The 25758-nt window shown below is 40.6% G+C and overlaps 1 protein-coding gene across 7 annotated transcripts in view; it reads right to left on the reverse strand.

Moving 5' to 3' along the window:
- The window catches only part of RANBP17 (RAN binding protein 17), a 177966-nt gene that overhangs the window by 63525 nt on the left and 88683 nt on the right, over window positions 1-25758 (reverse strand). For 6 of the 7 annotated variants that reach the window (XM_053380685.1, XM_053380684.1, XM_053380686.1 and 3 more), the window contains 5 exons: window positions 13774-13847; window positions 13053-13133; window positions 4402-4465; window positions 4194-4302; window positions 1058-1161 (listed from right to left, as the gene is read on the reverse strand). In XM_053380685.1, the coding sequence (XP_053236660.1) occupies window positions 1058-1161; window positions 4194-4302; window positions 4402-4465; window positions 13053-13133; window positions 13774-13847 (432 nt within the window). The remainder of the gene's footprint in view (window positions 1-1057; window positions 1162-4193; window positions 4303-4401; window positions 4466-13052; window positions 13134-13773; window positions 13848-25758) is intronic. The other variant, XM_053380688.1, reaches the window with a different exon arrangement.

The following is a 25758-nucleotide window of genomic DNA, read 5'->3' on the forward strand; positions in this document are numbered from 1 at the left end:
ACTTAAGTCCATTGGTTTCATTCAGTCCACTGTGTATGACTAATGTTGTGCATCACCCACTGAAAAACAGAGAGTGGAGCTAAATGTAATGCTGATCATAAGGCTGTCACTAAAACAGCAACCCTATATCTACTTCCTATCTCCCACTGATTAAAGGAAAAGTGTGAGATGGCATCATGTTTTCATCACTGCCACTCAGGGGAGGATGGCAAGGGAGACAAGTACGCAATATGATGGCATCATATCACACACTTCCCTTATGAAATGACATAGGGAGAGACAAGGGAACTAGGTGTGGGGTTTCTAGCTCTTTGATGGAAACTCCACAAACAGTCTAGTTTCACCAGTAATGCAAAATTCTCAGGGAAAATTCAATGGTGCAATTTTGCTTCTCCTGGTTTAGGATTATCAAGGCCTTTTGTTCTCCCACTTCAGCATTCCTCAGAGCCTAGGAACATAGCTGTCAACTTTTTCCTTTTTTAAAGGGAAATTCCCTTATTCCAAATAGGATTCCTCGCAAGAAAAGGGAAAAGTTGACATCTGTGCCTAGGAATAAGCTCAGCAGCACATGGGGATTGATACAGATAAGGAAGTAGGGCACATAGCAAGCAGGGATGGGGCAGGGAGGTATCACATGAGAGGAATGAGCAGAGAACCAATTCTACTTCTACCTAATCTTCCTACTTGTTTGCTCATTATTCCAGTCTGTGCTTCATCTTGCTCTGGAAACAAATCTCATGCCTTGCCCCCTCATATAGGGGAGAGAAGATATATATTACAAGAGGCTTAAAAATGAAGAGTTCACATATGGACCTTCAAAGGGAAACATCACATAAACTAAAGCAGAACTGAGAAAAAGGCAACCAGCCAAACTGAATCTTTCTGATTTTAAGGGCAAAATTACTTTCACACTTAATTTCCATCAATTTAAGTCAATGGGCCTTAATGTGATTTTTTTTGGCTGGATGGTGTCTCCCCAACCATCTCTCTCTCTCCCGCAATCTCCCTATTGGTTTATGAGAAATAAGATTCCCCCCTTCTATTCAAAACAACTTACCTTTGCTTCCTCTTGTTTAAAACTATTGTTAAATATCTGAGCTAAAGTTTCAAATGAAACTGTCAGGGGAAGCATGAAGTTTTCAAATTCATCTTCATCTTCACCTATGGTAAAAAGGAAGAAAGGCAAGTGTTAAATGCCAGGAAAATAACAATGAAATCCAGGAGGCCTACAACAAGAACTCCTAATATACAAAACTTGCTAAGGGCCACTGAAAAGCGATAGGTCTTCAAAAGGCCTGCCAAGCCTACAAAGCGATGGAGTTCCATTGTTGCCGAGCCAATGAAAAGGCTCTGTTAAGGGTGCCCACCAACCTAATCATCTTCACAGGTGGACACCTAAGTAAGTCTTCCAACACTGATTTCAGTAAATGGACAGGTTGGCACGAGTGCAGGTGGTCATTCAAGTATCCTGGGCCCAATCTGCTCAGGGCTTTTAATGTTACAGCTTTTAATGTTGAATCCACATTTCTTCACAACTTCACGTCTTAACAGTAAGATGTAGTCTAGGAGACCACACCAGAGTAGGCCCTTGGGATGACTGACACTCATAGGACCCTACTAGCGTTAGTTACTCAGTTGCTAAGCTAGGGTAAGCCTGTGTGTAGGGCTATGCGCATGCACACACAAATCTGATCGGGGGCCCAAACTGGCACTCAATCCGCCCCAGGTCTGAATCCTGAATCTATTATTTCCTGCACTGCCTGCTGTGAATGGCAACACCACACCAAGGCTTCAGAGCAGGTTTTTGCCCAGCCAGCATTATTTAATCTGCAGTTAAATCCAGCTTCCCTCATACTGTGTTGCATTGTACTCTTGAATACTGATTTTCCATTGTTATGCAAGAAATGGGAACACAAAACTCACAGGGCATTTTGATATCCTATCAAAAACTATAGCTGCCTATTATTCCAGATAATATGGTAATTCTCCCAGTTGACACTGCTGATGTCTATATATTCTAATTATCTGTCTTATTATTTCTTTTCGATTTCTATATACCGGCTTTAGCACACGTCCCTCTCCTCATCACTTTCAGAATTCCCCCAAGGACTCTCTGGACTACTCCACTTGAGCAAACATGGGATGGAATTTGATGAAACAGGATCACACTTATTTGAAAGAATATACATCCCTTTGGATACATTCTGCACAATCAAATTTGAATGTGTGTACACGGGTGGCGCTGTGGGTTAAACCACAGAGCCTAAGACTTGTTGATCAGAAGGTCGACAGTTCAAATCCCCGCCACAGGATCAGCTCCTGTTGCTCAGTCCCAGCTCCTGCCAACCTAGCAGTTCGAAAGCATGTCAAAGTGCAAGTAGATAAATAGGTACCGCTCCGGCGGGAAGGTAAACGGCATTTCCGTGCGCTGCTCTGGTTCGCCAGAAGCGGCTTCGTCATGCTGGCCACATGACCCGGACGCTGTACACCGGCTCCCTCGGCCAATAAAGCGAGATGAGCGCCGCAACCCCAGAGTCGGCCACGACTGGACCTAATGATCAGGGGTCCCTTTACCTTTACCTTATAATGAGATCCAAGGCTTTTTGATCTGCTGAAGCCCCATGCCTCATATCCAGGTATCTCATCCTGAGGCCACCTCATAGGCTTTGGCTCAAAAATACATGTCCCTCATAACACACTCAGCTACATCAAGTCATTGTTACTGACAGTGTGACAGGTACTATGTTGGGTTTGTTGTATTACGCTGTCATGGAAACAGGCAGCCTGAGGATGGGGGATGCAGATGTCACCCTTATGATCAGATCATTACCTCACAAAGGGTGTACATTTTCATGACACAGTCTCTGAAGGGAGGCAGAAGAGAGATGAGATGTACAGGCCAAAGGATGGCCCAGACATGGAGACTGAAAATTCCAATGGGTTTACAGAATGCTCTGGGAGATTAATTTTACTTATGCCTATAGGTGACCAGTTGAAGAAGTTACTACAGCTGCTAAGTGTTCTCTCATTCCGAATCCTAAATAGACCTTCCTTCGGTGGATGGATTACAGAAGGCTGCTGAGGCTTGGAGACAATATAGCAAAGTGGTGCAATTTTTGTGCTCAGTTGGACCAAACAGGTAATTGAACCCATTTAAAAGGCTACAATTAGTGGTAGCAAAGAAGAGTTTCTTCCTAGCTTAGACAGCACTGTGTTATGGGGTTTGTTGGGTCCACATTTTGCACACACACAGAAACTGAGTAATCCACCATCTTCTGAGATGCATTAGCAAGATACTGATTTTTATTCAGTCTAGCTATTTTTAAAACATAATCTGAGTCACTGATGCTAATGATCATGTTCAGTTTATTTCTTCCTCTAGATGCTACGGCATTTTAAACTTTTTTCAAAAAATCCCAATGAGAATAGGGATTTTCAAGGTGCCAGGAAATAGCAATATAACTTTAAGGACTGCATAGATAGTTTACAGGTGAACTTTGCATATTCTAGTTTGAATCTGGTGAGGGAGCTTCTTACTTTGCAGAGGAATCTTGTAAGTCTGGAAATAAAGTAGCATTAACTTAAAATACTGAATCATCTTTGGGACAATCTAAAGCCAGTGGAAATAAAAAGAAAGTACATTCCAAATCTGTCTTTTTGCTCCTGGCATAGAATCCTAGAAGAGAAAGTAGGTTCTTCAGTGAAACAGGGATAGGTCCCATGTCCAAAGATCACACTCTTATAATTTAGCTGACCAATCTAAAATACATTTATTCAGAAATTAATTCTTCTAAGACTTATTTCCTAGTAAGAAACATTAGCCTTGAAATGAAAACCCATAGGTAAATAAAATGAACTGGATCCAAAGAACCTGAATTTTTAGTACATTCTATAGCAAATTTCATCCTGATTCTGGCACAAGCAGTCATGCGGACTTAATGCAACCAGAAAAACCATGTTGAATTTAGTTTCACCTTTCTTGCACATGATGAGGAAAACAATCCTTCTGTGGGAAGATTAGGTCTCAAAGTGGTCATAACATGTTTTAATAACATGTCTGGCATAGTGTTCTTTTGATTTAAAAACAAATATCAATATTGCCAGGAACTGATTATTAGACCATAGACAATGTATTTGGGAGACCTTTCTAACTTCAGGAAGGGAGTGAAGGAATACAATGAAAAATTTCTTACCTAGATCTACCATGAGAAGGCGTGTGAGTGCAGTATAGAATCTGGTTCTGCACCTAAGGTCACTCAAACCATAATTATCATTTACACCCAAGAAAGGAAAGTGTTTACTCTGGTGGAAAAATGAAGAACAGATTTTTAAAAAGTCAACACCATTCATTATTTTATGTTAACAACTTTTAAAATATTGAAGCTAATTCGAGAGACCTACTGTATGATTCTGCAGCATGAACTTCACAGCATCTATTTTCACAAGCTTTTTAAGGAGAATATAAGTGTTTGAAATTAAGGGAAACAACAGTATGCAATTCATATGCTGATAACACAAAACCTAACTTTTTAATGCTTATGGTCTTCAGAGACCACATATCGATAGGTTTAGAGAGTATTAGAACATACAGATTTCAAAAATTAGGCTTTTTATTTTAAAAAAATGCAAAGAAAGTAATAATTAATACATAATATTACTAAGCAGAAGAGCGGGGAAATTGTTAAAACTATCAACAGTCATAGTGTTCTTAATTTTTTTAGAAGACAAGTAGGAAATGTATGATACTTGTCAGGACATCTCAAGGCCAATTCTTTCATCTTTTACAGCAGTCGTCTCTCACAGCAGATGGGAGAATGGGGTGACAAATTCAGGTAAACCTTGTCACTAACCCTCAACAGGTGAGTGTGGCGTTTGTACGGAGCCCCCGGACGTCTCACGGACTATTGACCCATACACCACTAATCCGCTGCCACCAACCAGGTCCTCCCTGGTAAAATCACTTCAGTCTCAGTAAGATCTCAATTAATAAAGAAGAGTGTATTTTATTTCAGACACAAACAAAACTTTTACAGCATTCCAAACCTTGTTGCTCTTTACTTTCTTAGTCTTATTTTCCTCTATCTCTTCTACCTCCCCACACTCAAGAACCCACTGCCCTAACTGTCTCTCTATTACCAACTGCCTTTCCCAACCAGCCAACCCACTAAATCCAACCAACTACCCACCAACAACTCCCAACGAACTCCTCCCCAAACTCCTCCCAGAACTGGTTTTATAGTCCCACTGATTCCACCCCCCTGGGTCCTGACTGGGCAACCTGTTTAACTATTTACCTCCGGCACTCTCTCTTAACGTCACAGAGAGCAGCTCTGTCAGAACAGATAGTGCTGGTCAGAGCCCCCCTGGAGTACTGTGTCCAGTTCTGGGCACCACAGTTCAAGAAGGACACTGACAAACTGGAACGTGTCCAGAGGAGGGCAACCAAAATGGTCAAAGGCCTGGAAACGATGCCTTATGAGGAACAGCTAAGGGAGCTGGGCATGTTTAGCCTGGAGAAGAGGAGGTTAAGGGGTGATATGATAGCCATGTTCAAAAAATATATAAAAGGATGTCACATAGAGGAGGGAGAAAGGTTGTTTTCTGCTGCTCCAGAGAAGCGGACACGGAGCAATGGATCCAAACTACAAGAAAGAAGATTCCACCTAAACATTAGGAAGAACTTCCTACCAGTAAGAGCTGTTCAACAGTGGAATTTGCTGCCAAGGAGTGTGGTGGAGTCTCCTTCTTTGGAGGTCTTTAAGCAGAGGCTTGACAACCATATGTCAGGAGTGCTCTGATGGTGTTTCCTGCTTGGCAGGGGGTTGGACTCGATGGCCCTTGTGGTCTCTTCCAACTCTATGATTCTATGATTCTGTAGTGTGTATATTGGGGAAGAGGGTGGGATTTTCTCATGCATTAGAACTGGCACGCAACTTGCTGCTACATATGGATCAAGGTTTTGAGTTCAACATCTCATCTCTCACAGTTCCTATTAAAATATTTTCTCTGTTTAAAATGGTTAAGACAGGAAGGAGCTACAGAAAAATACTGACATTATCCCGTACCATTGTTTTACTCTAGGAGAACCTTCTCCAACATGGTGCCCTCCAGATTCCAACTCCCATAGTCTCAGCCAGCATCACTATAGGTCAAGGATAATGCATTTGTAGGTAAAAACATCTCAAGGGCACCAGGTTGAGGGAGGCTGTATAAGGAAAGAAACAAATAAAGTAGTACCTTGGTTCTCGAATGGCTTAGTTGTCGAACAAATCGGCTCCCGAACGGCGCAAACTCAGAAGTAAGTGTTCTGGTAGACAAACAATTTTTGGAAACCGAACATCCGATATGGCTTCTGATTGAGTGCAGAAAGCTCTTGCAGCCAATCGGAAGCCACGCCTTGGTTTTCAAACGGTTTCAGGAGTTGAATGGACTCCCAGAACGGATTAAGTTTGAGAACCAAGGCACCACTGTGTCTCTGCATCGAAGTTAGATATAGTGTGGCACTGAATATTCAACACAGCAAAATCGTCAAAAGTTTGGAAATACTGTATTTTTCCGTGTATAAGACTATATTTCCCCCCAAATTTTTTAAGTTTAAAATTGGGGGTCGTCTTATACACGGAATGTTGCCATTAATTCTTTCTTAATTTTGGGCTCAAAAAATAGGGGTCTTCTTACACACGGAAAACTACGGCATTAGCCTTTCCTCCCAACACCTTGCATTCACAATCAAATATAGTTAAAGAACTTTATATAGCTATGAAACTAGTGTACACATATCTATATTATTGGCTGAAAGTACTAAAGAGAGGGTATAGGGAAAGAGTTTAAATTATATAAGCAACCTGGAAGTTATTCAAATTGGAGTCTCTATTTAAAAAATTGTTTTCTTTAATCCTAACATTTAAAAAATCAGAACTCTTGGCACGCATGCAACATTCTGTGTGCGTACCTCCACTACTGCAACAGGACTTCTGTTTTTTCTCCTCCCCCCTGTGCATCCCAAAAAAACTGTTTTGGAGCATGCTCCAGCCCTCATGAGTTGATTTTGAGGGTGTGCAGGTGGCTAGAAATGATAGGAAAGGAAAAGGCAGCTCCATTGGCTACATGGAAGTACACTGAGCCAGAGAAGCCACAGAATTGGATATGGCCTCTAAAGTTCACATCATCAGTCTTCAGCATTTAATGGACCTAGGACCCACATCTTGGTCCTATCTGTAACCTCTTAAATTTTTGACTACAGGTAACTCACAACTTATGTGCATTTAACTTGTTCACATTCAGCAACACATTTGGCAATATATATATAATAAAGCTGGACCATAAAGAAGGCTGATCGCCGAAGAATTGATGCTTTTGAATTATGGTGCTGGAGGAGACTCTTGAGAGTCCCATGGACTGCAAGAAGATCAAACGTATCCATTCTGAAGGAAATCAGCCCTGAGTGCTCACTGGAAGGACAGATCCTGAAGCTGAGGCTCCAATACTTTGGCAACCTCATGAGAAGCGAAGACTCCCTGGAAAAGACCCTGATGTTGGGAAAGATGGAGGGCACAAGGAGAAGGGGACGACAGAGGACGAGGTGGTTGGACAGTGTTCTCAAAGCTACCAGCATGAGTTTGACCAAACTGCGGGAGGCAGTGGAAGACAGGAATGCCTGGCGTGCTCTGGTCCATGGGGTCACGAAGAGTCGGACACGACTAAACGACTAAACAACAACAACATATAATAAAAGGTGGCAATCTCACCTGCCATTGAACCCAATGTGTTTTGACTATACTTTACACAATTTTGGCTTTACGCCAAAATCTCTATACCTAGAATGTAACCCCAGTGTAAACTGAGAGTTGCCTGTATTTTAATCACAATCCAGTATAGAAGCAAGCATGTTTAAATACACTTGCATCAATGGACTTGGCAGCAATTTTTATCTTTACTACATTTGTCTAGATTTTTCCTTCTTTCTCTATTGCCCAATGATAGTTTACTGCAATGCTTCTGCAACCAAGCCAGCTTAGATCTAGATACAAACAAACAGTAGATTCATCAGCTGAAGAGGAACATTTTAAATAATCCACTTCCTAGGCTATGTTTTAACAATTACATGTAGAGACTTTTAGGTACCGTATTTTTCGCCCTATAGGACACACTTTTTCCCCTCCAAAAATGAAGGGGAAATGTGTGTGCATCCTATGGGGCCAATGCAGGCTTTCGCTGAAGCCTGGAGAGCAAGAGGGGTCGGTGCGCAACGACCCCTCTCGCTCTCCAGGCTTCGCGGACCTCTCCGCAAGCAGCGGGAGCCAGCGCTGGGCTCCCACGGCTTGCAGAGAGCTGCCTGTTTGGGGGCTGGGGTCGGGGAAAGCTCGGGCCTCCCCCGCCGCAGCCCCGCGCCTGGGGGGGGGAAAATAATTTTTTCCCCTTTATTTCCCCCCCCCAAAAAAAACTAGGTGCGCCTTATGGGACGGTGCGTCCTATAGGGCGAAAAATACGGTAACTTGCTTGATTGCTTCTCATCAAGTGACTGTTTTATGTTGCAGGGGTTTTCTCTTAAACCAAAAGAAAGACTTTAATAGCTGCAATCACAGTGTAAGTAGGAAGAAGAACAATCAGATACCTGAAAGACACTTTGTGGTCAGTTCCTTCACAAAATAACCATGAGTGTATGAGTGTGTGTGTGTGTGTGTGTGTGTGTGTGTGTTAAAGTTAATTATGAGAAAACAACCGAGGATGCATGAGGGAGTACCATGACTACACTGACAGAAAGGAAACACTAACACATTCCATTATGTAAATGAATTCAAAGCTATTCCGTGACTGATCAGCTAGAAGGGACATAATGATTTATAATTCAAATAACTGAGCCTTAAAATCAAATTGGGCTAATATATTTCTAAATATGCAAGCCTGGAATAATTGTTAAAATAATGCAAAACAAGACAGCAACACAAATCATTTGTTGCCTCTTGTTGCTTAAAATACTCCCTATATATATTTTTGCTCTTTTGTCTAATCCTTTCTAAAATTGTGATTTTTTTTAAAAAAAACTGTTATAGAATCTCTGAAGAAATAAATAACCCTTATGCATAATAAAAGATAAGTACCAATTTCAAGGAACATGTAGCGCTTGATTCTGAAAGAAAATTATATGCATATGAATGAATTAAGCAATGGGCAGGCATTTAAATTAAACTAATTATTTTTTAGCCTTTCAAATTAATCACAATTTAATGTACCCTGTGTACTGAAAATGGGCCCCCTGGATGTGGGCTCTAAAAAACATGGCGCTTCCCAACAAAGTTATATATAATGAAAGCCTAATCCTCAACCGACCACAGTGACTTAATCCCTATCAGAATGAGAAGGGCTTGTCTGAAGTGAGCTTGAACATCACAGCCACTGAGTTGCTCTGACAAACTAATGCATTGTTAAAAGGTTAAAGTTTGCAATACCAGGAAGTATTTATAAACACTTCATATGTAAGAAATAAGAAGTACTTCAGTATTGTTCTTTAAAAGCTGAGCCAATAGATTTAAAAGAGGGAAAAATGTATGTATCGTTAAAAGCCAAAATGACCAGCAAAATTGGGTTGTACATCATTTTCCAACAAAAAGGAAAAACAGCTTCGACAGGTGTAATTTATCATTTTTCTGATTTAATACCAAAGAAATATATTAAAATAATAAAAAGAATCCTGAAATCCTCAAAATTTGTTGTGATAAATAGCCCTCCCTGCCTTTATTACATTATGCCTACTAACAGAAATATTGCATGGTGGATTTTGCCAGACAAGGACGATTATTTTCCAATAAAAAGTTGCATATTAAATTCCAGCACAAAAGTGGGTGTCTTAATACTTCTGAATTCTTTTTTCATTTGCCAAAGAACACAATTTTAAACTTAACTAATACTAACACATAAGAATAAAATGAAACAGCATTTAGGTTAGCTCTATCATGCTACATTCATTTTAACTGGAAAAAGAAACAAATCACAGAAGTTTGAGTCAAATTACATTTATTTATTCAAAACGTTGTTTATTTCAATGCTGCCAATTTAAAAAAAGTTAACTAGCAAAGTTAATGCTGATTTTATATGCTCTTTTCATCGTGTACCCCCATTCATCGATATAGCAAAGTTACCTACCAAGCAAGAGCGTTTTACAAAGTTCGTTTGGGGAATAATAATATCAGGGGAAAAGAAGAGTAGAACACTGAGTATTATTGGACCCTCGTTTGGAATGAAAAAGTGCATCAATTTCTATGAGATTTTTTAATAACAGATACAGTGGTACCTTGGTTCTCGAACTTAATCCATTCCGGGAGTCCGTTCGACTCCTGAAACCGTTTGAAAACCAAGGCGTGGCTTCTGATTGGCTGCAAAAGCTTTCTGCACTCAATTGGAAGCCGCATCGGATGTTTGGTTTCCAAAAAATGTTTGGCTACCGGAACACTTACTTCCAAGTTTGCACCGTTTGGGAGCCGATTTGTTTGACAATTAAGCCGTTCGAGAACCAAGGTACCACTGTATAAGCAACAAGGGGAACATATACCAAGCCATGCCACTGGACACCTAGCCCAGTATTGCCTTAGCGGTTCTTTCCAGTCTGGTTGAAATAAGGAACCAGGTTTGAACCTAAACCCTCTTTATCAAAAGCATGTGCTTTACCCACTGAGCTATGATGCCTCCACAGTTTATTGTCCAATGCTGCTATATGCCACTGAATCAGATAAAGAGATGAAAAAAAATATATCCGAAGGCCTAGGATTCTTAAACACAGGAGATGTTTAACTGCTTTGAACTGCTTTAACCTGAAGCCCAGTTGCAATGCAATTCATTTCTTCTTTTAAAAAAAAAAGATTCATACATTTTATGTATCTTTTAAATTATAAAATAAATTAAAGGCAGCTTTAAAAAGGGTGATAGAAAGAACAAAACTGAAACAAGCATATATATATATTTTTTTTTAAAAAATAACAAATCTGAATCCTAATCAAAAGAAAACCAGAACTAAAATACTAAGATATAACATCAGAAGCAGGACCATTCTGCAATTAATCTGAATATAATATTGGCAATGAACAGATGTGAACTGCACAGGTGAAAAACCATTAAAAGCTCAGTAGTACAGAACCTTTTGGACTTGACATCTATAATGGATTAGTATTAGTGCATGGCAGGCAAGGTTCTTTCTCTGAGCACTCACAGGCCTATTTTCTTGTGGAAGAAAGGTTAACTTGCAGATCTTAAAGCAGCATATACAGTGGTACCTTGGGTTACATACGTTTCAGGTTACATACGCTTCAGGTTACAGACTCCACTAACCCAGAAATAGTGCTTCAGGTTAAGAACTTTGCTTCAGGATAAGAACAGAAATTGTGCTCTGGCGGCGTGGCAGCAGGAGGCCCCATTAGCTAAAGTGGTGCTTCAGGTTAAGAACAGTTTCAGGTTAAGAACGGACCTCCGGAACGAATTAAGTACTTAACCCGAGGTACCACTGGGGTTCCATATTTAACCTGAAAAGTCTGTAACTCGAGGCGCTACTTCTGTGCACGCACGTGGCACTACAGAGCGCTTTTGTGCATGTGCGGCGAAACCTGGAAGTATACACTTCCGGGTTTGCCGCATTTGCAACCTAAAAGTTATGTATCCAAAGCGATACGTAACTCGAGGGCCCACTGTAAAGGAGTAAGAATTCGTTAAAGCTAGTTTGTTTCAGAGAGTGGAAGAAACAAGCATTTTCTGCTATAAAAGAAATGGAGACGAAAACAAGGGTGGAAAGGCAGCTTGGGAGAACATGCTGATGCAATTGGGGGGTGGGGAATAGGAAGGAGAGCAAAACAGACATTCACACAACTATTTTGAAGATGTCAGATTGATCTGGGCCCAGCACAAACACAGTGTGCCACCCAAGGTGGGTCACTGTCGCCATTGCTTTTCCCATTGCACCATCTTTTCCCCCAACCTTCACCCCTACTACTTTCCCCCCTCCTGCCTACCACTGCCTACCAGCTCCTGCTCCTCCAATCTGGGGTCATCCTCACCTCTCAATGGCAAAGGAGAAGGAGAAAGGTGGTGACAGAGATGAACACAGAGTGTTCTTGCACCACAACTGCTTTGCGGCAACTGCTTGAAGTTTAAAGTTCTCTGCGTAGACTAGGAACAGAAGCACCAATGAAAGAAGTTCATTACCTTTTATTACTTAAAGACTGATTATCTTCATATCTTAACAAAGCTATTTAAAGTAGAATTTCTTGTTGACCTTTAGTTTATTGAACAATAAGGTACTGAAAGAAATCATCGAGGAAAAACAATCATTTTTACCCTTTTAACATTTTAGCAATGCAATACAATAACCTCTTCTCTTCCGTCTTTGTCACATACAAGTGACACTTCCCTTTACACACACACACACACACACACACACAGGCAAACATAAAATACCCAAAAATACATTCACACCAGATCATGTTAACCAGCTCATTAAACTAGAAGTACAATTAGCTGAATGCTCAGTTGACCCTGACCTTGAGTTGCACAGCAGATGATGGCACTGGGCTGATGATGGGAGAAAGTGAAAAAGACCATGTGCTCTCCAAGAAGTCTAACTCACAGGACCAGTGAGCTGCTGAACGTTCAAGAGCATTCAATTAACGTCAGGCTCTGAAGCAAGCACAGAGGATCCTGGTCATCTCCCCAATCACTGCCCGATTCCAATTGCCATAGCTGTTACCCTTTCATGGAAGCCATCAGAAGCAGGGTTGAAGGAGACAATAAACTTATTTTGGTTTTATATCAAAATCCCAGCTTTACTGACCAATAAAACTGGACAGGAACCAGAAATTAATTTGAAAGGAAGATTACGTGCAAAATAAGCAAGATGGCATTTTCAAAATGGACTATGCACAGAAAGGGCTACGCTTAATTACTATTTCAGTATCAACTATTCCCAAGAGTATCAACAAGTAAAAAAGTAAAGATGAAAAGGGTGCACATTCTACCATCTTCTAAACTACCCAGTGGATAGGACTCATGATATACAGTTAAAAGGATATCCAACTGAAAGGTCATTTAGAAACTGAAGAGTTCTTGAGATCACAGGCTCACATCGCCCCCAGTATTTAAGATTTGTAACACTAGAATTAAAAAAAGAAAAGTTTTACAAATGTATCTTCTAAACAGACATACACATGTACAATATTAGTTCAATGGGACTTATTCCCAGCTAACTGTATTCATCCCAGTTTGCAGCAATCCATACTTTCTTTGTTCTTGCCTTCAAACTCAAATTGAACTCTACTCTAAACCATCAGCCACCAGCCTGCTTAAAAATAACTTAGTTCCAGGTGGTATGAAGGCAAGAATTGGATTTTTTTATCCCAGTTACAAAGTTGTCCTTCTTTCTCATGGTTCACTTATTATTCTCTCCAGAGAAGAATTTGGACCATTCTTTCAAACAACTATCTAGAGAGTCAAGATTTGCTGAATAGTTTCCCCAGTATATTATGCAACGTATTATATAATGTAGCATAAAAAGGGAAATACAAAATGAGCAAGGTTGCCTTCAGATTTTCAAAACGTGAAAACAACAGGAGACAGTTGCTAACTGATAATAACAGAAAAAGGGTGGTGGCGACAGTAAAAAGCCACATTAATTGCATTCATATGTCACATCTCAAAATTTTAAAATTAAGGCATTAACTATTAGCAGCATTTGCATTAATGTTTACATTGGGGGCGGGACAAAAACCACAAGAGAAGGCATTTCAAACTCACATTTTTGCCATAAATGTTTCTAGAACTTGGTTGTCATCTGTTATTCCCAAAACTTCTGACATTCGAGCATAAACCTGGAAAAAAAACAATTCAACGGTGAAATCTTAATAGCTTACTGTACTATGATTTTTTTTAAAATGTATTGTTCTGAAGAGAGATCACTTTCTTTGGTAGCAGCGAACCAGCAAGTTGGGTGTTGGTTTTGAAATTCAGTTCTGTTGTGACTATGAGGCTGAAAATATGGTCAAACTGTATTTCTCCTTGCTTCTCCCCCTCCTGTTCCATAATCCAGGCTCCCTCAACCTCAGCCCTCCAGATGTTTTTGGCCTACAACTCCCATGATCCCTAGCTAGCAGGACCAGTTGTCAAGGATGCTGCGAATTGTAGTCTCAAAACATCTGTAGGGTTCAGGTTGAGGAAGCCTGCTTGCATTATATAGTTAAGAAAGAAAGACTGTCTCAAGCAACTTGTGATGACTAAGCAGACTGAAATAGATGGGTGATAGCTACAAATCCTCTGGTCCATGGGGTCACGAAGAGTCGGACATGACTAAACAACAACAACAAGCTACAAATGATGCTGGAAGGAGGGGTTGGGTGAGAAAATTGCTATGAAAGAACCACCTCCAACCCCAGAACCCAAAGCCACCCACCTTCTCCCAGGAAAATGCAATCAGTCAGGAAGCTCCCTTCTCCTATCCTAGGCCTTTTCACTGCTTCTTCTTCCTGCTTGACCTTGTTTCTGTTTGATGCCCAAGCCTGACAGTTTCAAATTGCTCTGGACCACCAGACTCACGGCAATCCATGGCTATTTTAACCCAACTCGGGCAATGCCTGGATTCCCTCAAATAAGAATGATTCAGTCCAGGAGCTGGGCTTTGGCTTCACAGACCTACTGCCAACTATATTCTCAAATTCTGAATACATCCATATGTCGAAAAGCTACGGTGACTAATATTTTTAGTTTCTTGCATTTATCCTAAATTATTTATTATTGGGGATAAATGCTACTATTTTATTCTTTGTATGAGGAAGCAATTTGAGACCCCCATAAAAGATCTCATAAGGCAGGGGTCAGCAAACTTTTTCAGCAGGGGGCTGGTCCATTGTCCCTCAGACCTTGTGGGGGTGCAGACTATATTTTTTGGGGGGGTTGGAAATGAACGAATTCTTAAACCCCCAAAATAACCCAGAGATGCATTTTAAATAAGAGAAAACATTCTACTCATGTAAAAACACCAGGCAGGCCCCACAAATAACCCAGAGATACATATTAAACAAAAGGACACATTCTACTCATGTAAATACACGCTGATTCCTGGACCGTCCATGGGCCGGATTTAGAAGGCGATTGGGCCAGATCCGGCCCCCAGGCCTTAGTTTGCCTACCCACACCATAAAGTTTTATATTGGAATAGAAAAGAGTGCTTTAACAAGTGCTCGGCAGAAAGAAGATGGTATTCTACTGTACATATAAGTTCATATTTATCACATTTACTGTGATAAAAATCCTTGCTTTTCTGGGTGATTAGGTGATGGCTATAATCACCAGGTTATAGCTATTACAGAACAGCAACAATCAGATTCAGAGAAAGCACAGATCTACCTAGTAGATGATAGGATTAAGAAGGGTTGCCCAACTTTAGTTATTTCTCTGTGGAATGTGGATGGATGGATGGGCCATTGGGTTTTAAGGTATTTCTTAGGATAACATTTAATGTTTCACTTTCAGAAGCACAACTTTTTTTTGGTAAATAAACATTTAACAGTTATAGTCACACAACACATGCACATAGTAAAAGTTATAAATTAGGGATTAATTCTACGTACTTCACTATGCAAAGGACACTTGATATATGAGATTATTTTTATTAGTGGATTGGTTTCTATTTGTGTAGAAACATTACTATTACTAGTAGTAGTAGTAGTAGTAGTATTAGCCTTAGCTCCGCCTTTCCCCCTGAAGGGACACAAGGCAGCATACAGATTAAAAACATAAGTAACATAGAAAAATCAATCATTAAATACTATTAAACATTGACAGAATTAAAGTTACATGCACACATAAAATCTGTTTAGAACATACCAATTATGAGTGGCATGTAAACATGCAAGTCTTGGAGAAACACATATTTAAGAACAAAGGAGAAAGTAAAGTTAGGTATATTTTGAATTCCTTAGACTTTCCAGGTGATTAAACCAGAACCATCTACTATTCCTATGTCTACACTAGAGCATTAATACATATGTGCTTCAATTTTTCTGCATGCACTTTAATCAGTAACTCCAAAATCTATCTCAACGTTTTTTGAAATCTCAACGAATTTTTCATTTACCAGTTTTATGCCAATCAGCCTTATATACACAGCAGAGAGGCAAAGAACAGCCAGGCAGGAGGTGGAATCAGGGCCTTCAGTCTCCAGATCCTGCCCCCATACCAGAAAGCCATTTCAGCTTGGCGAAGAAAGTAAGTTTTCCTTTTACTTTCCCACCTCCTGGAGCTGTTGATTCTTCCTGAACTGCAAGTTCATTTTCATTTTTAACACAGCATTTTTGTGCAAAACAGCAGTTTTAAAATTTTAGAAATGGATCACAAACATGCCTTCGCTTGTGAAATAGTTGTGCTGCATCCTTTCCTTTGGGCGGATGGAATCAAAATGGCTAGGTTGAGCTCAGGTGAGGAGCAAATGGAATAATAATAATAATAATAATAATAGTAATAATAATAATAATAATAATAATAATAATAATAATAATAATAATAATTTATTATTTGTACCCCGCCCATCTGGCTGGGTTTCCCCAGCCACTCTGGGCGGCTTCCACAAAGACCAAAAATACACTAAGATGTCACACATTAAAAACTTCCCTGAACAGGGCTGCCTTAAGATGTCTTCTGAATGTCAGGTAGTTGTTTATCTCTTTGACATCTGATGGGAGGGCGTTCCACAGGGCAGGCGCCACTACCGAGAAGGCCCTCTGCCTGGTTCCCTGTAGCTTTGCTTCTCGCAATAAGGGAACCGCCAGAAGGCCTTTGGCACTGGACCTCAGCATCTGGGCAGAACGATGGGGGTGGAGACGCTCCTTCAGGTATACTGGGCTGAGGCCGTTTAGGGCTTTAAAGGTCAACACCAACACTTTGAATTGTGCTCGGAAACATATTGGGAGCCAGTGTAGGTCTTTCAAGACCGGTGTAATGTGGTCTCGGCGGCCGCCCCCAGTCACCAGTCTAGCTGCCGCATTCTGGATTAGTTGTAGTTTCCGGGTCACCTTCAAAGGTAGCCCCATGTAGAGCGCATTGCAGTAGTCCAAGCGGGATATAACTAGAGCAGGGAAGCAGGGCATGTGGCAATAGGTGGAAAGGATGTTGTGTGGATGCCACTCACAAGAATGACACACAGCGGATTTACATCCTCTTTAAACTCCTGTGTGGACAAGCCCTAGATGTAGCATTCAATGATATTTCAGGATTCTTTAACAAACTTAGATTTTGCTTCAACATTTTGTGCCAGGCGTATGAATATTTATCATTTGTATGAAAACGAAAATAAAAATATACAAGAAAGATAGGAAGCTGTGTGCTATGTGGTAGCATTTTGCTCTCTTGTCAATTAACATTCAGATCATGGCTTAACAAATGAAACACTGGGAGAGATGTCAAATTTAACAAAGAACACTCCTTTAATCCACCGTTTCCTTGCTGCTTTTGCTACTCCTTTTATCATGCATTCGCTATGATTCCTATTATCCCATCAAGATCTATGTCAACACTTATCCCTGGAGATGTCCCTCAACTACTAGAATCTGACAGCTAAGCTTTGGTGCTAAACAGGATCATTACCTCTTAAATCTACTTATCTGAACCACTGAATAAGTAAATTGAAAAGCTCATTAACAGCAACAATCTAATTTGTTTTCACATGTGACAGGGTCATTTTAAATAGCTGTGTGGGTAACATAGCTATACCATACATTGTGGAAAAGAATAGCTTTTAAATTAAAACAGCTATGGAATTACCGTATGTTATTTATTTGTTTTTATCCTGCTCTTTGTACAATTTTGTCTAGTACAATTTTGCATAGAAAAGTACCATAAATACGCAACATACGCAGGCTGCGGAATGGTTTTGGTTGTTTTCTTTTTTAAAAAACAAAACCTAACAAGGCAAATACAGCCCAATGGAGCATGTACCTGCTTGGCAGCCTCGGAAAATTGATTGTGCTGGAAAATAAAAAAGGGTGGAGAAAGCAGACACTTTGCTTGAGTGCCTTCCATCTTCCTGGGTGGGTGGGGGGCCTGATTGGCTTGTTGGTTCCCTGCTAGTCTTCTGCTAGGGTGGTGAGGAAGCTGCAGCAATTTGCAGCAGGTCCCACTTGTAACGTTCCAGATGTAACCCCTCTGCAGACAGTTCCTGCAGGTTCGTGCCAGTCTCAGCTTGAGATCAGGCACCGCCTCCCACTTCTCTGCTGGGGATGTGACTGAGATGGACGCAACAAGCTCGTCCCTCTCTGTAATCCAAATCCTGGTTGCAGGTTTAGATGCAATTTATTGCCCCAATGCATAGAATCTACCCATATGCTGCTGAGGGGGTGGATGGGTTATTGATCACACAGTCCCCTGTGAAGTTGGAGCTGCCAACATGCGGAGGTCAGGTAGAAAAGGGGAGCAAGGCCAGTAGGAGCAATAACTCCATGTAACACAGAGCTATAGCCTCTACTCAGTCTCATGTCCTCCAGATTCATCAAACATGGCGCCTGTAACACTACCTCTATGGGAAACTCTTGTAGCTCTATGCCTCTGGGAAGAGCTGATAGGGCGCTTCCAAGTGAATTTTGCATCTCACAAATAATACAAAACGTGTGTAACAAACACAGCAGTGTGGGGCTACAATATTCTCAGTTGGAGCTAAATTACAAAAGCCCCCCTTATATTCAGAGCTTATGCCCTAAGTAAAAAATTAGGTTCAGTTGAAAGCAAGGAAAGATTCAGCAATGAGCTCCATTCAAATATATTCCCATTAGCTAATGTTTCTCTTCTTACAGGACATAATGTGATCAGAAGGTGAAGCAGTGTCCAATCAAATTATTCCCAAATCAATTCAATACTTAAAATACCACAAGGTAACATTACAGAAACGAGAATAGCCTATTCTTATTTCTTCTGCAATCCAAAAGGGTTTGCAGTTATTTAGGGTGGTGGGGTGGGTATGTTGTGCTATGCTGCAAAGAATACAGGAGGCAGTGAGACAAATATCCAACTTCAGAGACAAAATTGCAGAAGCGGTATATTTGAATTTAATCTTAGGCTGAGAAAAGATGGTATCATCATTAAATAAATGAAAGCTTCATACTATATTGTTCATACAATCCTTCGGCCCCGGACATGTTTAGCTAAGAAGAAGAAGCTAATTACGTCAATCCTTAAAATGTGAAGCATATTATAAAACTGGGAAACTGAGAATGAGGGTTTCTAAAGGTTGTATGGATATATAATGACAGTCAGAGAAATTCAATAACAGCTCTGTATGGAATGTGCTCAGAAGCACCGCATGAAACAAATTAAACTAGAACAATGAATCCTTCACACTGTGCAACTAAGAAAAGAAAATGTTGATTCTCTGTGTTTCGTATGGGTTGCAATAATGAATTAAGATTTTGGGTAGCAGATCTTCACAAAATTACAGTAAAGTTATTACCAAGAGGCACAGCATAAATGTTTTAGCTCTTACAACTTCTTGAACTTTATTCAGGCTTTGCTGCAGGAAACCAGCAGTAATACAGATGCAACATTAAAGCATTTTGTCATCAGATAACTTAGGACAGTTGAACATTTACTAGCTGAGCTGAGCTAATAGACACAATGAGTTGGCCACTGCATAGGAGTTTGGGGAAAACACATAGGGCAGGATTCACTTAACAAGCCCGTCAGTAGAAGCCCTGCACAAAGGCTTCTGCTTGTGCAATGGGGCATTCACCACCCCCTAAAATTGGCTCGCGGGTGGTGGTATCACAAGAACCCCTATAACAGTGAATGGAGGCAGGAGGAGGGATTGTTCTATGTGGCAAACCACAATGCTTGTGGAGATGGAACCACTGGAAGAGTGCAGTGTTGAATTGCACCAATAGGAAGGAAATTGCCTTATACCAAGCTGCACAATTGGTCCATCTAAGTCACTATTGTCTACACCAGTCTTCTCCCAACTGGTGTCCTCCAAAAGTTGTTGGTCTCCAAGCCCATCATCCCTGAACAATGACCATGCTGGCTGGGGTTGACGGGAGCTGGAGTCCAACCACCTCTAGAAGATAGCAGTTTTGAAGAAGGCTGGTCTCCAGGGTTTCCAACGGGAGTCTTTGCAAGCCCTACCTGTAGATTGCTAATGTTTGAACCTGGGAACTTCTGCATGCGAACTGAGCTACGCACCCTTTCCCTGATTCACATTCTTCTTCTTTTTTTTTAATAATAATTTTTATTCATTTTAAAACATATTCATTGTCATACATTCCACAAAATTTCACCTCTTATACAATCTTTTGGACTTCCATCAGCACCTCTGATGATCTCCCATTTTTATAATTTCTCCTGCATTTCTTAAGTTCATATTGCCTTTAATTATCACAACTAACGTCATCTTTTTCGTTCGATTCACATTATTCTTAGGGCTGCTTCTGAATTTTACATTTGGTATTCAGGCACAAGTTATCAGAACGCAAAACACTCACACCTTATGTCATTTGAGAACGTTCACATCACCACTTATTCTTAAAAAAAATGCATAGAAACAGGTACCAGGGAAAGCATTAAATTACTCCTTTCCATGCAGAGAGCCAGTGTCGTGAAGTGGTTCCTGTGCTAGACAAAGGCTGGGGAGCCCACATTCCAGTCCCCATTCAGCAGCGAAACTCATTCAGCGTCTTTGGGGCAGTCACACAGCTCTCAGCTGAATCAATTTCACAGAGTTGTTTTGAGAATTAAAGGGGGTGGACTTAACTGTCCTGAGAACTTTGGAAGAAGAGTGGGATAAAGGCACCATGAAGAAAATAAAGTTAAAATTTCCAAAATGTAAAATGTGAGTATGCTAGTTCTAAACAGATATATTTTAGAGAAGTGTCTTGAGTACAAAGGACAAAGCCCTTTGGAAAGTATAACAGAAGTTTATTTTGACTGTGCCTTTGGTATGTGCAAGAAAATATAGCTGTTGATTCCTGTTCAACTCTCTGTTTGGAATTTTATCCCTGTGTGTGAAGTAGCTAGCAAATACATTGTCATTTCATTCAGATGCCCCCCATCCTTGCCAATTAAAAGAATTCTGAACAGATTCTGTACCCAAATATGGCACAGCTGGAATTCTGGCAGTAACAGAGGCATCTGGGGAAAGGAGATACTCTCCCATCTCCAGCAATCCCCTCCCAGCCAAATCTGACATATCTTTAAGCAGTCAGATACAGGCAGTGAGAAATTTCTGCACACCAGAAAGTTCAGCATGGTCAAAGGATGGAGGAGTCTTGCATCACTATGGGAAAGGGACTGATCCCTGAAGCTACTTAACGCCAGGAACTGGAGAAGTGGGATGGCCTCCCCCCAAATTCTTCAGACATAACTCTCGGAATTCCTGGAGCTGCCACTGCTGCTTGAGAAAGCACCTCCATCTTTTCCACCCCACCACTGTTGAGCAGAGGTAGGCCTTCAGTAGACTATGCCACTATGGCAGGGGTCGGCAAAGTTTTTGTGGCTTGGGCCGGTTCACGGTTCCGCTGACACTGTGGTGGGCTGGAGTGTGTGTGTGCATGCGCAAATGCTATTTCTGGCGCTCCTTCCAGTGCAGAGGAGGCGTGCACAGCTTCCCATTGGCTGCAGGAGCTTCCTGCAGCCAATGGGAAGCCGGCCTGTGTCGTGGAAGGTGGTCCCCACTCTGATCTGCGTTGGTTTAGCGTGGCGCATGGGAGCTGATGGAGCGGGCGGCGGGGGTCCCCGAGCAGGCAGAGGGTCCATGGGCTGGTTAAACGACCCCCATGGGCCGCTTGTGGCCCATAAGCCTTAGGTTGCCGACCTTAGGTTGCACTATGGCATAAAAACAGCGCAAAAGGAAGGCCACATCCTATCAGACCGCACAGACTGTTGTCAAATAGGAATATTGGGAAGCTAACTTGCCGAGGTAGACCATGGGCCTTTTCGTCTAGCTCAGTCTTGACACAACTCTCCAAGTTTACAGATAAGAATCTTTCCCAGCCAAAGAGACACCGAGGATCTTCTGCTTACAAAGCATGTTTCACCTCCAAGCTATGCTCTAGAAATATATGACATGTCATCAAGATATCCATAATACCAACCAACAAATACCATCTATTTATAGCCTTTTGTGACAGTCTTATTATAATGTGTTATATTCTTTCTTTTTCCTATTCTGAGATGCCTTGCGTTGACACTTCCCCTGTTTAAAGATAATTTCTTTCTATTGGTTCCCCCTCAACACAAACATTAGGTAAAGGTAAAGGGACCCCTGACCATTAGATCCAGTCTTGACTGACTCTGGAGCTGGCGTACAGCTTCTGGGTCATGTGCCAGCAGGACTAAGCCACTTCTGGTGAACCAGAGCAGCGCACGGAAATGCCGTTTATCTTCCCCCCGGAGTGGTACCTATTTATCTACTTGCACTTTGACGTGCTTTCGAACTGCTAGGTGGGCAGGAGCTGGGACCGAGCAACGGGAGCTCACCCCGTCGCGGGGATTCGAACTGCCGGCAAGTCCTAGGCTATGTGGCTTAACTCACAGCGCCACCCACGTCCCTCCAACATGAACATTAGTTACCACATTATAAAAAAACAATGTGTGAAGTAGTCCTTAAAGTTGTGACAAGGTGGCTAATGTTATTTTTAGCCAATGGTATTTTTAGAGAATCCATCTTGCAAGGGTCTTTCCCCTATGTATCAGAAGCATAGCAGGGCCATTATTTAAAGTAGATAATCATTTCAATCCAGCAAGGTTGAGGGATCCTCAGAAATGGGTTTGTGTGCATGGGCTGAACATCTGGGATGGTGTCATTTACGTGTAAAAGGGCGGCGGCGGTGGGGAATCAGGGTGCATGTGAGGAATTCGTTTCTATATCCTGCATGCACCACCAAATAAACAGTAGCAGAGTTGATGACTTGCAGCATGCACTGTGTGTTTTCAGACACTCTCTTCCTCCTCTGAGTTGACAGGATACCTTCAAGCGCAAAAGTATGTATGAAGCCTACTGCCTGCATGCAAGGTTTCCTGGATCAGGGCCTGTGTGCGTTTTAAGCCATATATCAGAATGCTTTTTGCACATTTATATCAGAGCCTTGGGCGAAGGGGGAAGGATACACCATAGCTAATACTAGCAATTTGAACACTACTCTTTGGCAGGCCAGAAATAAGATAATTGTTCAACATAGGCTGGCTCTTTTGAACTACTGGAAGCATTGCCTGTAATTATAGACATCTGTCATTGCTAGCCACTCAGTAGTAATCCTGACATCAGTATACAACTATAACACTAAACTGCCTCCAGGCATAGTAATGGAGGCCAGATACGAAAGGCGGGCAATCATCTGCTTCATCCAAACTATCTGTCAAAGGTTCCCAACCACAAAGAGCGCTTACATTTTGTATCCTTAGGATAATATGTTGATTTATTTTAGATCCTCTAATATTTACAGTCTAGACCATCTACTAAAATAAAGAAAAGAAACCTTACAGCTAATCGAGGCTGTTAGTATTTCATATCATCCTGAAAGATCATAGCGCACCTCTCCAACGTTAAATATTGCCAGCCATTTTGAACATGTCCCGTTAGAATAATAAAATGTACTAATTAACTAAGTATATTCAGACCTCGTTAGAAAAATTATTGTACAGGTAGTTACATTTTAGATCTTTACGTAGCTTTCACATAATGCAGATTTAACAGCACAATCTCAATTATGTCTACACAGAAGTAACTCCTAGTTAATTCAATGGGGCTTACTCCTGGGTAAGTAAAGTTAGAACTACCTAGGGGTGCTATACTTGCAGCAAGTAAGACAAGAGTGTGTTTTATGTAATTTTATTTTGCTGAAAACTGAATGTTGCAGTATTTGCAAGTCATGTTTGCAGAAGATCCATTATTAATTCTAGACATAAAATGTATTTAGGCTTTCATGAGGAGAATTAGGAAACAAAATTTAAGTTAGATGTATAATCACAACAGCAATTGGAGCGAAGAACAAAAAGTGGCTGTGGGCTTAAGCTAATTAAGAATGAACAACCCTATAATTATTATAATCTGTTATTAACGAAACCAAGACAGCCCATATGAAAAAACACAGTTCGTACCAAGGAGAAACTATTAATTATTAGACAGACTGTTAGCTTACAAGTGAGATGCATTTTAAAAACCTCCTTTAAAATACAATTGCTAAATGCCTTACAGTGCTGTAACGTGAGACAGGTTCAAATCTTATTACTTCACTGAAATTAAAACCTAAGTTTTAATACTGTTCAAGTCGAACAACGATTCCACACTTTATTGCTTTTGAAATCCCTTGATGATCATAGGAAAAAATGCCCTCGAGAAAAAAAGACTCTGTTTTCGATAAACAGAAAATACAGTTTGCACTCTTAGCCTCTTTGTCATCACAAAAAAAGGATTTAATGCCAATTCTTAAAAAAAAGACTTTTTTCACAAAATGTGCACCTTGTGTGCCATTTGTAAAATCAGTTCACTTTCTTTTATTTATTACTGCAGTGCGGCAAGGCAATAAAGCAGCTACCGATAGCTAATAAATTACATGCCTTTTAAAACAATTCTCCAGCTACAAAAACTTGTAACTACAAAGGTTTACATTTACATGGTACATCATGTGAAATGTCTATATTTATGTCTTATTAACCACTTTAGGAAAATCTGACCTTTTATCTAGTAGCTGAAGGGAAATCTGAGGTTATATCTAAGAGTAAATACACACAGAGAATGTGCCACCTATCCACTAACACTTCAATTCTAGCCATTCTTATTATGTAATCAACACAAAATTTGGCACACAGTTAAAATAATTAGCTGGTCGAGATATGCCAGGCTTACAAAAACAAGGTGTCCCTCAACACCTTACTGTTCGACTTGAACAGTATTAAAGTAATAAGATTTGAACTTGGACAAAAAAGGAACATTAATTTTCAGCTACACTTTCCATAAGAAAATGGGAGTTGTGGCTAAATCTCCTTACTACAAAGGATTTTCAACAATATACACATTTTCGGGATGTGCAAGGGGAAGCTGCACTGATTGTTCATTAGGTACATTTAATAATTCCACAAGAAAGCTCTTTTAGGTTAAAAAGCAAATAATGAAGCATAACCAAGGCCATCTTATTTAATCATACAGTCACAGTAAATACCATTAATATCGTGAAGGTACACTTTGATAACATTGCACCATGCTGGAACACAATGGGCTCTCCAGAGCCTTATAATTACACTATATATTTCACATGCTTTGGTTAAATATAGGAATTTCTTGATATGCTATGTTCTTTTCCTTACTACTGATTGGCTCTTAACTTATAGTGAAGCAGTCTGCAACACTGTTCTTTATAAGCTATGTGAACACAGTTGTATATTTACATAGTTTGGGATTTCAAGAAATATAGCAAGTAATGTGCCTTTACACATGATATGAGATCCTAAGCAGAGACCTGAAGGACCAAGTGGCCTGCTTAGAGTTTAGATAAGTAATCATTGTTTACTCTTGATTGGACCATGTTAATAACTGCTCCTCCAAAAGTGAGGCTTGCATCTGTAGCATTCTAATCCTGTTCCTTGTTTTTGAATGGATGCCCCCCAAATTAGTGTGTTCTATTGGGACCACCACCACATTTCTTGCAGTACTGGGGCCAATTGTTTGATCTTCAAAGCAACGGAGCAGATCTGAAGCATGTACAAATGCAGCCTGGTCAAGGGAATGGGCTATCTACAAGAAAATTAACATGC

This window comes from Podarcis raffonei, chromosome 3, assembly GCF_027172205.1.
Source record: "Podarcis raffonei isolate rPodRaf1 chromosome 3, rPodRaf1.pri, whole genome shotgun sequence".
Classification (NCBI taxonomy): domain Eukaryota; kingdom Metazoa; phylum Chordata; class Lepidosauria; order Squamata; family Lacertidae; genus Podarcis; species Podarcis raffonei.